A 17,822-nucleotide genomic window follows, 5' to 3' on the forward strand; every position below is an offset into this window, starting at 1 on the left:
GGCCGCCCCAATTTCTCAGACGGGTGATTAAATCTCGGTAACAAAATTAATTCATTCACAGCATAGAAACATTTCGCAGATGCTGGAGGAAGCATAAAATCGTGAACTTTGTGAAAGTGCTGTGAGTCACTATTGTTGTCGCAAAACCCTCTTCTCGACCCAGGCGGGATCAAGACTTCGCATGAATTGCGATGTGAATGCGGCCCTTCCTGCTCACTAGTCTCCAAAATAACTCATTTATTGCGATGCACAAGCGAGTACGTACAGGGTGTGCAGCTGACATTTCACTGCAGAAGTGTTCCAATGTGACCTGCATGCAGAGTAAAGTAGTATTTGTCGGCAAAACCGTCTCGAAGTGAAGAGCAATATTTCTATTGGGTTAAAAGAGATGTATTCACAAGCCTGCTTGTTTACATCGTAATAAGGCCACAACACCTCACCGGATGGTTTGTTCCCTTGAACTGAATCGCAGAACATGGTGCTGCGCTTACCTGGAGATTATACATTTTACACACCACCGTGTCAATTACACAATCCGACTTTTATTGTGGTTTGAAATGCACTCATCGAGGCTGATACTTCCTAGCCCCGAAATATAAAAATAGCATTGCAGTGCCCCTTCAATGTCCAGTATATATACAGTATAACATTGTTTCAGGTAACAAAACAAACTGCTTGGGGTCCTTAATTTTCGTCACGTGCAAACTGCCCTCTTCATGGAAAAATACTTAAAAATAGGATGACATTAGAGCCTAAGGCTTTCTGGACAAATGGCCTCAGAAGCACTATATGGGGAAAACACTGCAGTGCCCTGCAGAGGTATGGGATCCTAACAAGCTCTTCACACCACTCCCAGGCTAACTGACATAAGGAACGCTTCATGTGCAATTAAAAGAATATTCACACGCTTGATGCCAGAGGAAAAAAACAGTATTTAAACATTTCCTTGCCATTTTACTCCATCCCATACTGCTCCTAAAAAAAGGCATTTTCTTCACTTCCTCTGCGCCTCGCAGGAAATTCATAATTCTCGATCAGGAAACGTGCTGTGTTAGCACTTGGAACAGCCTACCTACTGCAGGGAGAGGAGGCAGAAACCAACGGGTACTAACAGAGACAAACAGGGCTTTTAAAACCCTCAGTGATATGAACAGCTCAAGCACACACTCGGGAAAATGTTGTGTTACTTGACAGATTATTATCAATACTTCAAAATAAACCCTCTAAGTTCCTGCTGCTTTAGTTCGGAGCTGTAGTATACAGATCCAGCTCTGCATGGATAAATCCAGGCCTGTGAATTGAAAGAGTCTGCACATAAATGCGGTGCTTCTGCATAAAGTGACGGCTGTTTTATTTTATTTGCATTTAAATAGGAAGCAAAATATTTTGTATTAAAGGGCACAAGAGGAAGGTGAACCTTTTTTTATATTTCATGTTAGATTTCTACCACTGGTTCATTGCTAAACTTTGATTTCCGTTTAACTCATCAATGACCTCTGTTAATATACATTATATTTGTTTGTATATTACTGTAACAACAAGCTTCTTACAGGTTTCCAAGTGCCTCATTAAAGAGCTTACTGTGAAGTGCACGTTTTGAAATAACCGTAACCTTTTCTATTCATTGTACAGTTGAGCGTTAATCTAGAAAAACCTAAGAATGGTGTTTATATGCTTAACCTCTTAAACGACAGGAAAATTTGGAATTAGGGTTTTATAGACTGTTTGGAAACATCTGACTAGTGGTTAAATGATGCATTTCCAGGAAATGCAATGGGGTCACATGAGGTCAAAAGAAGGCTGAAGAGGGATTTTAATGATGAGGGTGAAAAACCCCATCTCAGAAAACTCAGTTTTTACAAATCAGATCTTAACATCAAGGCAAGAGGTAAGACTTGGAAAATGACTGCACCTTACCACACATGCACCAATTCCAACGGCTCTCCTCTGCACAAGTCACAGTGCCCCCAAGCTAATCTTGGGGTACACCAGCAAACACGGCTTCTTTTTCCATGAGAGATGACACTGGACCTCCCACACTTCCTGAAACCCTGATCCGTCTGCCCTCACACACCTGTCCCATCAGCCCCGCCTCCCCTTCATCAGCAACCTGCTTTCTGCCTCACACCCCCCCAACCCCCAGGTGTGCTAAAACAATGTGGCACAAGTGTTATCCCCCTTGCATAGGCAGGAAACTGCCAGAAACCAAGACGGGCTTGTACTTAACTATCCTGTTAGTATGCCAGAGGAGAGAGAAAGAGCCAAGAGTGATGTATATGTCCAGAAACCTTGCTGGAAATGTCAGCTGAACATCTCTCGCCATGCTGGACACTACCCAGGAAGGATGACTTCCCACAACACCAAATCTAAAGGGAGACTTCTGGGTCCTTGCATGCCAACATACTTCTCCTTAAGGAATGCAGTTCCTTCCCTTCGGTTCACCTCTGTCTATGCTTACATGAGCTGGACACTCAGGACAGCTCAGAATACCCCTGGTGTACCGCCAGTGTGCTTGGGAGATACAGACAGTTTAAGTTAAGGAACACTCTGAAGATGAATGCCAGTTACAGTGGCTCCTAAGCTGCAGATTCCAAAATTGAGAGATGTGCCTTTTCACTCTTTGGTTCAGTAACTGAAGGGCTCACCTCTATTAGACCTATAGCTTTGTGAAACATTACTCATTATTGTAAAGAAATTTGAAAAGGCACAATACAAAACATTTTTGCTGAAATCACCTAGTTTTAACAGGACTGGCTGAAATGTCTAGCTTCACACAAATTCCGAAGGAAAATAACATTTCATTCATAAATCAACAATTTCAATAAGGATGCTAAACAAACTATACTCTATGTAAGTTGTCTCACATGGTCCTACCGTAAAATCCATATTTGAAAACAAGAAATGGCCTTTGTTCAACACCAAGTCATTCACTTAACACTTAAATCAATTACTGCAGAACGTACAGTACAGTCAGCAAAAGGTCAAGAGCTGAGTACAACTCCAGTAAATGTAAATTGCACCAGGAAGTGACAAAGGTTTATAAAACACTTAACAAAAATCTATATGATATTTACAAAAACTAATGATTTTTACAGGTTCATATATTTACTGAATGTTCAGTTAGTCACTTTAAATACCTAAAAAGACACCTAAAAGAGTGCCTGCTTATCCAAACAGCCAAGATGTTCTCATACATACAAAAGCTATTTGTTTTAAAATTCTTTGGGTGCGTTAAGAAATCCAAAATATAAAGCCTTAAAAATCTAAGATCTGTCACTGCTAGTTGAAGTGTTGATTTCCTCACAGAGCTAGATCCCCACTGCCCTTTAACCCTCAACAACAAGCGATGATCAGTCACCATGCCTGTAGTTACCATGACAGTAGGTCAGTCATTCCACGCCAACCCGACAAACCCTCTTTATGGAGGCAGTAAAACTGCATTTATGAAGTCATTAACTTTTAAGGGACAACCCAGAATGCTACATCAATAAAATGATATTTCACTGTCTTGCCTATGGCGAACTACAGGAATTCAGACTAATGCATTGATAAACGAGTTACAATTTCATCCTAAACAAATTCAATTGTGTAATAAAGCATAAAATGTTCTGTTCAATAATAACATTTACATCAAAGTACATTTGTGGTATGTTCCAGAAGCTATTTACTAACATCTACCCATTGTGACACAAAAGAATACTTAACTATGGATAATTGTTCCAATCGTTATTTAGGCCCAATTATACAGAGAATTTAACAGCAAAATCACCTTTCAAAAAAGGGCCAGGCTGGTCAATTTATCTCTAATGATCTAACCAGGTAAAACACGGACATGTTTCTGCAGCTGTCAAAGAGTATTTTACCCTGAACTAAATATACAAATGCACTCCCTTAATTAAAGCCCAGTAATAATGAAGCAGTCAAACAGCAATCAAATTGTCAATACTATGGCTTTCTCCATCATAAAACTACAGAAAAGTATATTCTAATTGTACAGCTGCCAGCTATCACAGTTAGAAAAGTAGGGTACATCTTACTCACAGGTTTTTAAATATCTGTTCAACACGTTTTACCAGGAGACAGCACGAATTTTACAAATGAGATCTATGGTTTATCCACATGTTTTTCCTTTTTTAGGTTCTAACACATACTGGGATGGCTAATCGAGGTCTCATGATTATTTTCATACAATGATATTTAACTAACTGCATGACATACATTCTTATATTCCCTGCTAAGAATTTCACATACCTAGCCCCCCAGAAAAGTGACTGGATTGCTCTATTGTTAAGCGTGCATAAACTGTTCAATTAATTTTCAGAAAAAAATCAATCACCCACACACAAAACATAAGCATATTTTATTAAAAAACCCACTTGACACCCACTGAGAACTTTTAAAACTTTTTTTTGGAAGTTTATAGTAAATCAGATTTACATAACTCAATTCCTCATGATCATGAGCTGTCTGATTTCCAATTGTTTTCCTTCTTAGTAATCTTTCCTTTTTAGTAATCTTGACTTTTTTAGCTTTCTTATATAAATTAAACGTATTACTGTTTATAGTATTAATTTTCTATGTGTAACAAGCAGCTCAGTGACGGTTAACTGCTCAGTACAATACTCGGACGTATTCACAGAAATGGTGGACTGAGCAATAGAGAAGCACATATTCACTGTTCTGGAGAGACAGGAAAACAGGGTGAAAAAAAGGAGAGATGCATCACTGGACATTTTAAAAAGCGCAGGAAATTAATGGAGATGAATCAAAGGCCCCAGAATATACTCAGGTCAAACTTATAAAAAACACTGAAAAGGCATGGTGTTCACAGTGTGCTACAAACTGCCAAATTCTGAGATTTATTATAAGTCAAAACCAAATTCAGAAATTAATTTTTTTCTTTGGATATTTCAACTTTGCTCAAAAAGACTGAAAAACCAATAGGAAGAGCAACTGTCTGTTCTCTTCCTCAGTCCTGTCAGGGGCCTGCCTGTATTGAGGTAGTCTTTCCAGTCAAGACAGAGTGAGGTGAGGGGACCATTCAGTAACTGTGAGCACAATATAGTATGTCTTGACGTATATTTGGGAACTGTGCAGGTTAAATATAGTTTGACACTTTCAGAAAAGCCAACTATGAAAGAATAAGAGAGCTTAGGAAAAGCAAACCAGAATGAGATAACCAGTCAGTTAAGAATGGCAGTAATGGCACTGGAACAGATTCATCCCAAGAAATTTAAGGCCAGAGAGCAGTACACCGGATGGTTTAAGTAGCCAGGATAAAAGGAACACAATGAATTGCAAGCAGAGATAAAAAAAAAAGAGAGAAGGGTAAAAAAAGGTAATTTTGCAATGGAGGGGAAAATACGTTTTTTGTTCAGTATTACAACAGCCAAAGAATAATAAAGGATGAAGTAAGCTCAACAACCACTGCTAAATGTACAACTCTCCTAGCATTTCAGTAAAGATGTACAAAAACAAAAGATCTGCTCTAATGCTTTGTATAGAGCCTAAACTGTCAATTTAGTGGAAAAGGTCATCAATTCGCAAGTAAATAGAACAATGTATAAATATTAAAATAATAAAATGTATTTAACTGCGTACTGTATGTTAGAAACAGCAGTTACAGATGTTCAATTGGGAAACATGTATTTCCGGTCGTAAAGGGCAGAGCAAAGCTTTCATTAGGAGAACAGAGGAGGAGGATCAGGCAGAGTCAGAGGACATCACGAGGGACCCAGCAGTAAAAGCACAGGCCCCAGTAAACAGAAGAGATGGCAGAAGAGGGTTTCTGTACACAAGGTAAATCGAATAGCACACTTGAGAGAGAAGGGGCAAGAAGAAAGGTTCCGAGATTATTTCTTACGTCAGGAAATGTCAGAACTCCTAACTTAAGAGAAAGAATTCATGACACACCACCACCTGGTCCAGGTACTCAGGCTGACACCACCAAGCACGGTGCCGCAGCAGGAGACGAAAGAAGACCTCAGAAGATCACTTGAGAACAAAACTCAAAGTATTCATACGAAATAAAGACGTGAAAGAAAACCGGAGAAAGCACAGATCCAGAGCACCACAAGGCAAAACCGATTCAGTCACGCTCCTGAGGTCACTCAGTACTTGTGGAAAAGTCACGGCACTGATCCACAAGTGCAAGGGGGAATCGGTGCAGTGACTCCCAATCCTACACACCTGCTGGCTGCTGTTGCTGCTGGGCTCTCAGTCACACAGCTGAACCTGTACTGGATTTAATAACGGCACCAACTCAAAACGTTGGACTGTTTTCAAATCGTAGGCATGATGGGAGTTTTAACAATTTAGCTGCCTCAGCCCGCAACATACAATCCCAAACTTCTGAGACCAAAGAAAGAACCTGGTAATATTCCAATCAAGCACCTCGTGCGTTCAATAAAGGCTTTAATTAGGCAATTAAGCGCAGCTGGAAGGAAAACGCCAGCAGGTGTGTGGGCCTTCAGGACCAGGTTCCCAGTAGTGGACGTCTCTACATGAACACCTAAGTCATTCCTATATTTAGCCTCTTTTAGCTCAGTTTCCCCACAGTAAGAGATCACCAGCTGCTGGTGTACACTGGATTAGTATTTCATACCATGTTAAAGCTGAATTTTCAGAATCTTTTGAGCAAAGTGAAGTGCTTTTCGTGTGGGAAGAAAAACACCAATTCATTATTCGATTGCCTCTTCGGGCCCTCTCGTTTTCACAGCCTCAAATCAGCAGCATGACCAGCTCGATCTCTTGTATCTGAACGCGAAAGGCTCCGCGTTCCCGCGCGGTCACCCCCGTCGAGAGACGGGTGAGGCCGTCACAATGATATTAAGTGGCTTTTTAGACCAAAAGAGTTTTCAGTTTTTAATTTAAAACCAAAATGAACTGATCCAACTTTAAAATAGATTTTTGTGTGATTTGGTGAGAAAATAATCCTGAGGAAATGTCACATTCCATTAAAACAGTCTGAGATGTCTTGTAGTACTTTCAGAAAAAAAAATCCTCCCAGCTTTCTTAAAAAAAAAAATAGTACGACTCTCAATAAAAAAACTCTATATTACATAGTCTGTAGGAGCCGAGTGTTTTTGAATTAAACATACAGTCCTCAGAAGGTTGAAACTCAAATTACTAGTTCATACTAAGATCTACTCTGCTATATTTTCTGAGGTAAAAAAAATTATCCAAGGCCCTAAGCAACACGTAAGTGTCAGAAATCTCCCATCCTTCTGCTTTATGTGAAGGCTGGTTGTCTGGTTGGTCAGACCGATGAGGTCAGCACTTGAGCAAGCGCACAACAGGTAAAGCTAGTCAAGACCGACGGTTGCCACTTCATTTCAGCGCCTGCTGTTGAACACTTCATGGGTTATGAAGCAAAGTGTCCACTACCCAGCCTGACCACAGCCCCCTCTAGCCCACAGACCACAAGAGCATTTCTTCCCCTGATCCAGATCTCTGACAGCAACACAGGAACTCTCAGAACCACAAACAAAATCGCTTGCAGATGTTCTGCTTCACCAACTGAAATCTGAAGCTCTTCCAGTAAGAAGGCACTACCATTTTCCTTCATGGTGCTCATGGTTTGCTCAAGCCCACGTCCTGTTCTTAGAAACAGCTTTGTCACTGTGGAGTCGCTGTGATTTTGGCCATATCCGACAACATTGTTCAACAATGCGTCAGGCAGTGGGAACAAGCTTACCATCAGCCTAAATATTTTGATGACTCCTTCCTTGTTTCACAAACACTGAACTTAACCATTTGTAACACACTCAGTCTGATGTTAAACTGAATAAAAACGGATTGAAAAGAAATTCTCAGCTAGCTCCCCGATGCAGATATCAGAGCGCTCGCCAAGAGACAAACTGGCTCGCTAACACTGAAACAGGTGTTGGATCCTCTTTATTATGGGAGGTTTGTTTGCTTTTGTGCTTACAAATGCCAAGTGTTTTAACAAAAACATACCCAGAGGAGTAATTTAGGCTGCGGCAAGGTCAGGGCACATGAACAGCACAGATGAATTTCCTGCCCCCAACCCATAAATATATTGAGGGACGAAAAGAGCAAGAACTGAGTCAACACTACTGATCAACAAATCAAACAGAGCTAACTCACAATGGCACCGCATTTCACTGCACAGCAATCACAGAAAACCCACTTATCTGAATAAAACATCCTGAATCTTTCAGGGAAACAAAGACAGCGAGCAACCCAATACCTCAGGCAAAACCGAGCCGCAACCCTGACTATCATGCAAATTTAAAGAGGAGCTCAGTCAGCCAGAACACAGCAAATCTGAAATATCATTCTTCTGATGTGGCAGCCCCCTCGCGTCAGTTTAACGGCAGGTACAACCTCCGCTGTTAGTAGGCACAGAGGAGACTGTGTGAAGTGGATGAACACAGCAGCAGGGAAGCAGCTGATCTACACACAAAGGTGTCGCTTTCAAGCCCTGCCTTTGCCCATGTGTCCCATGACCAGTTCAAATCACTTCCTCCTCGGGCTCCTGAGGTGTGTCACAAGTCTCGCCTCATTACCCTGTGGCAGCTGACCTGACTACCCACCTTCAAAACCAGTACTTCCTGATCTAGGCTACATCACAACATTGCATACATCTATATCTGACCAGACCAGGGTTTCTCAAAAGCAGCCACCGCAGACCCACAGTATGTGGATATTTCTAATTGGCCTTATAAATGCTGTATTTAAAAGCACACATCTTCCGCTCTGTCTTTCATCGTGCCACACACATCGGCTTGTACTGCTGTGACTGAACTAAAATACACAGAAACGATCTTTCCGCTGCTTCATTGGCTGTTTCTTGTTTCTACTGGCAACACACTAGAGCTGTGAGCTACTATTGGTCAGTATCAAGGCAAGCTAATTTACTGCATGTGGCCAGAGCGTGCTTGAGTTTTTGAGCTGCACAGCTGCAAGGCGGCCCACTGATGTAAATGTAACAGAATGTTATACTGAATGCATAAATAAAAATCGCGCACGCAGTTCTGAAATCCACACAACTGACTAGAAAACTGAAATGCAGTGCAACAAATTCCAAAACAAAGGAGATGTGGTTTAAGTGTGCCCTGATTTTGAGCACATCCAGTCTAAGAGAAATGTGCGTGACACAATATTGTTATCTGTAGCAGTAATACTGTTCGTGACTAACTGTGAGACCAATAAGTTCAGGAGGGGTCGCATGAAGTCATTAAAAAAAATAGATAAGACACAAAAATAAACTGCAAAACCATCGTCCATTTACTGTGGTGCTCTTGTGGAGGAAGGAAAGGCATTTTCAAAAGATTACAGATGTTAAGCAAGTTAAATACACTGGACAGGCCAATCAGGTGCTGTTACTCAGACATGGTGGCAGAGCAGACAGAAGAACAGGACAACACTGTGGACCACTGTGGAAACTTTTACTTTGGTCTCAACCCGTGAAGTCGTAAAAACACTCTTCCAAACACTCCATATTCTGATTACTGTTCCTGATAGTTCTCTCGCCTCTTTCCTGCCTCACTCAGTCTTGACACAAGGGGTAAGAAGGTCTGCTGTCTGGGCTGCTGAGGCTGGCAGAGCTGCAGGAGGGAGCATTCCGCCCAGCGGCTGTTCCCATGGCCAGGCAGGTCAACACGGTCAGGTTACATACATTTCACAACAAAATGAAATTACTTTCACTCACTAAATTGGTTTTTAAATATGTGACATATCTTTCTGATGCAGGCTTCCCACCCTACAGGATAATAACCATCAGCCGTTTACCGCTCATCTAACGATCACCACTTGATCAGGAACGTTAGTCCGAGGCGGATGTGTGATCAGTGTCGTTGACATGGCAGGGAATGGAAAAAAATTGTAAGAGATTACTTTGCAAAAGAAATGTAGTCTATGCCGCCTCACACTAAAAAAATATCTCTCTAGCAGAAGACAAATTGTGGATAAAATGAATACTGTAATTTATCTTGCTCTTTCAGCATTTACTTCCTGACTTCCTGAAGTTCTCTTGCAGGACTTCTGAGAACGGCTGGACCAGAAGGAACACCTTGGTTTTTAGACGTACAACACGGTCTCAAAATGGTCTACAACAAAGAGCGCGTGGTCAGCGCTTGACAAGTCACACTCCTGGGGATTTATCTGGAAGTTAGGAATTTTCTTGTCCATTCTCTCCAAGACAGTTAAGCCAAATCACTGCCTCGTCTGATTCACATACAAAGAGACGAAATTAAGACACGTCCTGCAGCTGCTCAGAGCGGACATGGGTACGTACATTCTCAAACAATCTTCTCCCTTATCTGGACTCTTCACCCAGGGGCCTGGGATGTTTAGCAGGGTGTGTGCCTGTAGTCCTAGCCACAAGAAAGGACAAGTGTCACTGAGCACACCACCCTGGGAGGGCGTGAACGATCTCCAACAGAACAGCAATTTTCATCCGCTGTCTCATGCTGCTCAAAGGAAGGCACTCCAGCTGCTGTTCAGTTTATTTTTCTCCCCCGAGGGCCTGACCAGCCTTCTAAGACTGAAGCGTTATCCTGAAGAAACCTGAAAACTCTCTCTGGTGCACTACGGCATGGAACTAACAATCCTAACGTGCTAAGCAATGGTTTCAGAGAAGAAGGGGGAAAAAAAAGACATCTACAGCAGTGTTTCTCAATGACTGGCCCTTGGCAGCCTTCTATAGTCCAGCCTTCTGAATCGTTAAGGTAGAATTGGTTTGGAAAATTCAAGGATGCTTTACTGCAGTGTAGGTCTTCTCTGGTAAAGAAGAAAATGTAAAATGCACCATACACATTTAAGCATTATCTGCAACAGATTTACCTTCTAGATCTTGTTGATTTACTTTTGGACAAGATCAAGTGAAACACTGGTTACAATTCTAGGAGTATACAATAAGCCCAATTCCAAACTTTAATTTATGCTGTAATTGTAATAGATGATGATGATGAAAACAGCACGCAACACAGCGTTCAACACCAAAGATCAATAACTTGTGTCTTTCCAGCCTTTCGTCATTCAGTAGCAGAGCATTTCAAAACTTTAATCAAATAGGAACCGTTAACTGGTTGTAAAGCAATCTGCAGAAACAAGTCTGTGCATCACGTACTGCTGAGAACACTTCCCCATCCTCCATGAAAGCCATCCGGGACATGGGCCTTCTTGTTGTTGCCTGTACTAAACAAGGCTTCATGGAGCCACTTGGGGTTTCCCGATTTCATTTAAGACATTTACACGCTGGCATTGTACTTAAATGGTTGTACGGGACTCCCAAGTGCTTCAACTTGATCTCCCAAGCCAACGCCGAGCTGTACGATCCAGGTTCTCGTGTCTGAGACTGGGACCAGGAGTGGAATTAGCTGGCCAGGGCTCTTCCAGCTCCTCCAGAGCAGGTGCTGGTGGGTGGGGTGCCCCAGTTCCCCTGTGGCCCAGCGGGGTCTCTGGCGCGTGTGGTGACCAGCGGCGCCTTCCTCCCTCTCCTTGGCGGGCGGGGCCAGGGAACGCGGAGCGTGTGCCGAGACGCGAAAAACGGGCAACAGGCCGTTCTGAGCTGGGCGGGTTTCTTACAGCAACAACTGGCAACGTCTACTTCCAAAGAGACGGAACGGGTCACATGAACCAACCTGACACGCGTATCAGAACAAATTGGCTTAGACCTCAGAAGGGCCGCAGGGTCTGATCCCATCCCAGAATTCAAAAGGGTGGAGAACTGTCCTATGCGCATTCGGTGCCTCGTAAAAGTATTCAGACTCGGGCACGGGTTTCACATGGTGCTGCTTCAAAGCTTGCAGTCATGACACTTGGATGCTGAAATTAATGTGGTATAATCAGGACGTACACTACACATTTACAGAAATAAAAATAATAAGCACAAAGTGTACAGATAATATGAAAGTAAAATAGAAAACATGTTAGCCCCTTGCTGTGACAAGCCTAAATTAATTGAGGTGTACAAAATGCAGTAATGAGCCAATAAGCTGAACGGCCTCTGTCTGGGTGCAATAATCACTTTTCTCAAGGGTTCGGTATGAACACCCCAGTCACTGTCAGGTCCCTCAGCCAGGTAGAGAAATTCAAGCAAAGTTTCCACCATGAAGACCATGGAGCTCTGAAACCAGCTCAGGGGTAAACATGTATAATTGCTCTGATCACGAGAAAGGTACACAACCCTTCATATTCTCTGGTGTACCGGCTACCTCCAGCTAAATTAGCTGTTGATATATAATATGTATGTATTAGTTCTGATAAAATGTGTACAACAAAAAATAGCAAATACTTTAAGTTTCATTAAAATTAAAATGCTCACTAAATTGTTTCCAGAAGGACTAAACACTGTTACTCTTGTTCATTATATTCATTATACACATGGCCAAACACTCAGTATTAACATGAAAAACTGTAGTAGCAAATCTGCCTAGATTAGCTTAAAGTCTAACAGTTTAAAACATGAGAAAGTTGAACACAGGATTTTCCAGTTTGTGTTTGATCCATTAAGCAAATGGGACCATGGGTTAGAGTCTCAAAAATAGCTCTCTTGCACTCCTAAACTCACCTTGGCACATGAGTAAACTGAATGTAGTCCAAAGCCAGCCTTGCTTGTCTATGAACACCAGAATAAGACAACTCTGAAAGAACCCATCTGTATCCTGACTGAGGGTAACACTAGCATCTAGCTCCATCCAAGAGTTCAGGAAGAATACCAGCTGTACCCATTACAGACAATGCACAGACAAGACAAACTAACTCCAAAAACAAACAAAACTGCAAGGAAATTTTCATTTGAAATTCAGGAAACTGGTTTTATCCTTCTGTTGTTCACAAAACTAAAAAGGAATCTTAAGTTTGGAAAATGAAGTTCACTCAGTGATACTGGTGACAAAACCTTGTGATTGATCACGCTAAATACTATCCAGTGGGAGTCTCTGCATGGTGACGGAGGTACACTAACATTTGTGTCAGGTTCCACCACAACAGATCTTCTGCTGCAGAACTGTATGCTCTTAAAAATGGACGGCCGAAAATAAAAGACGCAGGTCTGTGATCCCCAACAAGCAAAGCGTTTCTGCGTGTGGGCAAGCTTTCCCAGCACAGATGCTACCTGTGCTCTGTCAACACTTTCCTTAAGCTCAAGCTGGGACATTGGTGCTCAGCTCCAAGTCAAACACACTACACCCAGACCTGCTGCGATACGCTGAAGTGGAGATCAGCACAAGGCACTAATCTACAATATTGTTTTTGGAATTGCATTTATAAGATGTGAAATGTATTGAATAGTTCTGTGCATATTCCATGAAAATTAAGATGTCTACTAGTTTTACTTGTATAAACAGATGTGAATTATCTAAAAAAAACTATGGTTTTCACAGGGCTCCTACCTTTGACTAAGGACTGTTATTAATTATTCATTTATTTAGCTGAAACTTGTATTTAAAGCAACTTCCATGTGTACACTTTAATAGCAGTCAGAGCGAAGCACCCTGCTCAGTGGGCAACTGCAGTGTCACACTTAAGATTTGAACCCTGTGACTAATAAGGTCAATAAAATCAGAATTCAAAGAGAAGCAACAAAGTACATTTAACTTATCAGGTAGACCATATCTCATGTTGCGTAAACAGACTGATATGTAACCATATGGGACCATTAAAGGGAGACAGTGGGAGGTGAAAAAAACTTTCAATTGAGAAAACGCCCCGTTAGCAGAATACTCCGCCACAGTAATTAATTCGTAATCATCCTTTCATCCGTTGTGTTAAATACAAGATCCTTTTCGGAAAAAAAAAATCGTACATATTACACCCATCCATCTTCTAACTGCGTTTTCCGACTCAGGGCTGTGGGGGAGCCAGATCCTATCCCAGCAGCCAACGAGCGCAGGACACAGAAGGACCAGTATAACTTTAAAAAGAAACTCATCCGCGTGACATACAGGCAGACCAGAGCAGCAGTGGTCAGCATTGCTGCCTGGCAGCGCTGCAGCCCCGGGTTCAAATCCAGCCCTGGGGTGCTGTCTGTGTGGAGTTTGCATGCTCTCCCTGTGTTCACGGGGGTTTCCTCCCACAGTCCAAAGACTTACTGGTAGGTTAATGGCTGTCCCTGGTGAGTGTGTGTGTCTGTGTGTGCACTGCGATGGTCTCGCATCCCTCCCTGGGTGTACCCTGCCTTGCACCCCTTGCTCGCTGGGATAGGCTCCAGCTCTTCCACCGCCCTTCACTGGAAGATGCAATTAGAAAATTGATGGGCATATTACATACCTTTAATTATGCAAATAGTAAATGAATGAAATGCTTAGCCGAGTATAACTAACTTTAAATAGGTAAGCATTGGTCCGCTCTAAATGTAAGTAAATCTCAGCAAAATCCGACTGGGACCCGTGAGGCAGGCACGGCCACACCAAGTTACGTCACATAACTTCTTGCACCAAGTAGCACAGCAGAAAATCTCAGCTCTGGGGCCATGAACAGCAGCAGTGTCAAACCCGGACCAATTCCTTTGTCCTCCCGATCAGTTCACCGACAGTCCTATGCCGTTCACTCTCAGAGTCAAGCACATCTGGCAAACAAACTCCACTCTTGTCCGGCCATCACAAAAAAGAAAGATAATAAAAAACATCAAGTACAGAGTATTAAATAAGTGTGAGCAACAACAATGCGTTCTATATACAACTGACAGTGATATAACTGAGCACAGGATGTAAGTGACAGTAGTCCTACGCCAATCCAAGTGAAACCACCCCTCCATTGTCTGCCCACTTTATCCAACAGAGCGTCGCAGGGGAGACGGAGTCTATCCCAGCCAGCAGCACCAGGTGATTACACGCATCCTGAATGAATTCGGTGTGTGCAGTTGCCCATCATAGCAGGTGCACCTAGCGATCTGCTACCAGACCTTGCCAAAAGCACCTTGACTGTCCCTTTGTGTTAAGTTGCAGGCAGGCCATTCAAAAAAAGTACGTGACACACACCCTGGCGTCTGACAAAGCGTGATCCAACATTCTGCGTCCAATTCCAAGGAGATGCAGATGTTCACAGGGGCAAGAGGTCTTCAACAAGAAAAACAGATGCGAGACTCCCACCACCACGCCACTTGACGCATTTCAGGTTTTACAGTAAGCTCTTGCGTTAGTCAATACCAGGTGCTGGATGTCTCATGTTTCTTGCTTTAAACTACGTTATTTTAGACAGACATTCAAAGTTAAATATACAGCCTGCATATCCTGTTCCTTCAGTTCAGTCTGTACCAGAGCCTACAGCCCCATTAAATCTGAACTGCATCGAAATACTGTGTAACACGGTTACTGCTACTGTAACAGGGCTCGGTGCACTGACGCAAGTTCGACTTCACCCCCTCTGGAAGCTGGACTGACAGCTAGAGGCAGAGACCTGGTCTTTAAGCTAGGCGCAAGTACCCGCTGTCTAGAGAGTGGAGTCGCAGGTGCTCGAACCCAGGCAGGGGCAAGGAGAGCTACACTGGCCACACGACCCAACGAAAGCCTTGTTTCCCTTATTGGGGCACTGCACACGATACAGGCCGACACTGCAGAGATGTATCAGAGTGCCCCAACAGCTAGAAGTCTGTCTTGGAAACAAAAAAGGAGCAATTACCTCAAAAATGCAAGCAACATCAGGTTGTTCAAAGCTCCTAAAAGTCAGAGAATCTGAGACAGCATCTGATGTTAAGCTCTGCTGTCAGAAGAAGACTTCATGTGCTAGCTAGTGTAACAAGGTGGTTAGCTATCATCCTGAATAAGGCAAATCACCACAACTCCTCCACTTGCCCTGCAACTCCTCTTACATGCAGAAGGGCCTCCCATCTAATATTCAACGGAGCACTTGCTGGCCCAATTCTGTGTAATAATACCATGGTAATTACGCTGGGCGGCGTGGTGGTTCAGGGGTCAGCATTGTTGCTCCGCAGGGCTGGGGCCAGAGGGCCATCAGTGTGGAGCTTGTCTGTTCTCCCCATGGTGGCGTAGGCTTCCTCCCATCGTCCAAAGACACACTGTTAAATTAACTGGCTTATAGGAAAACTGACCCTGGTGTGAGTGAGTGCGTGTGTGTGCGCGTTTGTGTGCCCTGTGCTGACTGGCGTCCCATCCAGGGCGTACCCTGCCTTGGGCTCACTGCTTGCTGGGCTTGGCTCTGGCTCTGCCTCAATCCTGGATTGGAAATGAATGGGTGAAAAATCCCATTCACGCTCCCTAAACCAAACAACTTCCTTGAAAAAAAAAAAACAGAGTTATCATGAAGGTGGGGTAGCCAGGAAGGTCTCCTGACCTCGGAGTTTTACAATGTCCGGGATATTCTTCAGAAGACACATGCCATCACAGGCAACAGTCTCGCAGTCTCTAGCTGGTCGCCGTCCAGAATAAGGAAGTCGAATCCAGCTTGAATTTACCTGCTCTGCAGAGCTGGGGATGATTTCGATCCAAGAAAGCAGTGCAGTAACTTCACTTTGACTATGTGCACTTTTTAATCTCTCTTTCACAACATTCTGGTTTCGATTAAAAATATTACAACGTGTTCTCGCCTCAGATTCCATCCTCCTTGGGTGAAGGGGGATCGATCACCCAGCACCCGTGCCAGATAAAGTTGCAGAAGGGCCTCGTTTCCTTCCCGACTTGTCATATGTCCTTGTGCATTCATTGTTGAAAACGCTCCTCCGAAAATTCCTGCACAACGGCAGCCATGCAGTTTATCGGCTCACTGTTTAGATTAATGCACAGATTTCACAACCGTGATTCCCTGTTCGTGAGATCAGATTCAGGGCAGTTTCCACCTTTGTCCATTACATCCGCGTATCACACTGCAGAAATGTTTACTTTTTTTTCTGGCACGTGGATGTCATCGTCTTTGCCATTTCTCGTCCCCTGCTTCTCACTGATAAGCGACTTTCACTTACAAAGACAAGGAAGACCAGGCGAATCTGGAGCAAAGTGTCCGAAACAATATCAATATCTCCGCTTGCCGCTTTCTAAAGCTTTGCCTGCGATTGCAAACGCACAAGTTGGATTCATTCAACACCCAGGAACGCAATGCTCCGCACCGCTTCCAAAATAAATCGCACTAAAACCGTGAAATGTAATCTCCTGGACCCTTAGATTGAGTCTTATTCCTGCAAAGGAGTGCCGCCGCCACCACGATTCAAAGCTGTTTCGGGCACAAAAATCCCTGCTCTTTCTCTAAAGCCGTCTGTCGCGTCGCTAGTCCACGTAGCAAAAAAAATAATAATACAGACAACACAAAAATCACACACCGGCGGCTCAGTCCATCGCTGCCGGAGCTCACCTGCAACGCCCGGGCCTGACACATCCACACCACCGACACCCCGACCCCTCTCACCGCGGCTACAATCACACTCCGGCCGGGCGTGCTTGCCAAGGGAAGCCGACGTGGCGACGGGCGCAGCTCAGCCACCTGCGCTGCGGCGAGAGCCCTCTCGCCTGCCGGCTGCGCAGCTCACGGGAGACCGCGGATCCGCCGCGGCCCACCAACTCCGACTCCCTTCCTCAAAATGGCGGCGGGCAGTTTACCCCGAGTAACCGGAGGGGGGGGGGAGCGAAATTATCCCCCGATTTGGGTACTCCGGGGCGGCTGCGAAACCCGGCTCCCCCGCCCCGCCACGACGATGGGTCCTTACCTTTGAATTTGAGATCGTTTGGTGGATCGAGGATTAGGATCTGCTCCTGCTTGGACATTTTTGCTGGGGAATTCCGGTGATGGCGGTGCCGAGCTGCCGCTGCGAGAGCGAAAAAAAAAACCCCGAGAGCAGCACTGAGTCACTGGGCGGCGGGGGCGAGCGCACGAGCACGCGCAGCCCGGGGACGCGCTTCCCCTTT

General features: G+C 43.9%; 1 protein-coding gene across 2 annotated transcripts in view; it reads right to left on the minus strand.

Moving 5' to 3' along the window:
- LOC148655518 (vesicle-associated membrane protein-associated protein A-like) overlaps window positions 1–17,781 on the minus strand; it is a 29,138-nt gene extending 11,357 nt beyond the window's left edge. For both annotated transcript variants that reach the window (XM_088642068.1, XM_088642067.1), the window contains exon 1: window positions 17,624–17,781. In XM_088642068.1, coding sequence (XP_088498194.1) covers window positions 17,624–17,681 — 58 coding nt within the window. In that variant the 5' untranslated portion in view covers window positions 17,682–17,781. The remainder of the gene's footprint in view (window positions 1–17,623) is intronic.
- Between the last annotated feature and the right edge of the window lie 41 nt (window positions 17,782–17,822).

This window comes from Lepisosteus platostomus, chromosome 8, assembly GCF_059453375.1.
Source record: "Lepisosteus platostomus isolate fLepPlt1 chromosome 8, fLepPlt1.hap1, whole genome shotgun sequence".
Taxonomy (NCBI): Eukaryota; Metazoa; Chordata; class Actinopteri; order Semionotiformes; family Lepisosteidae; genus Lepisosteus; species Lepisosteus platostomus.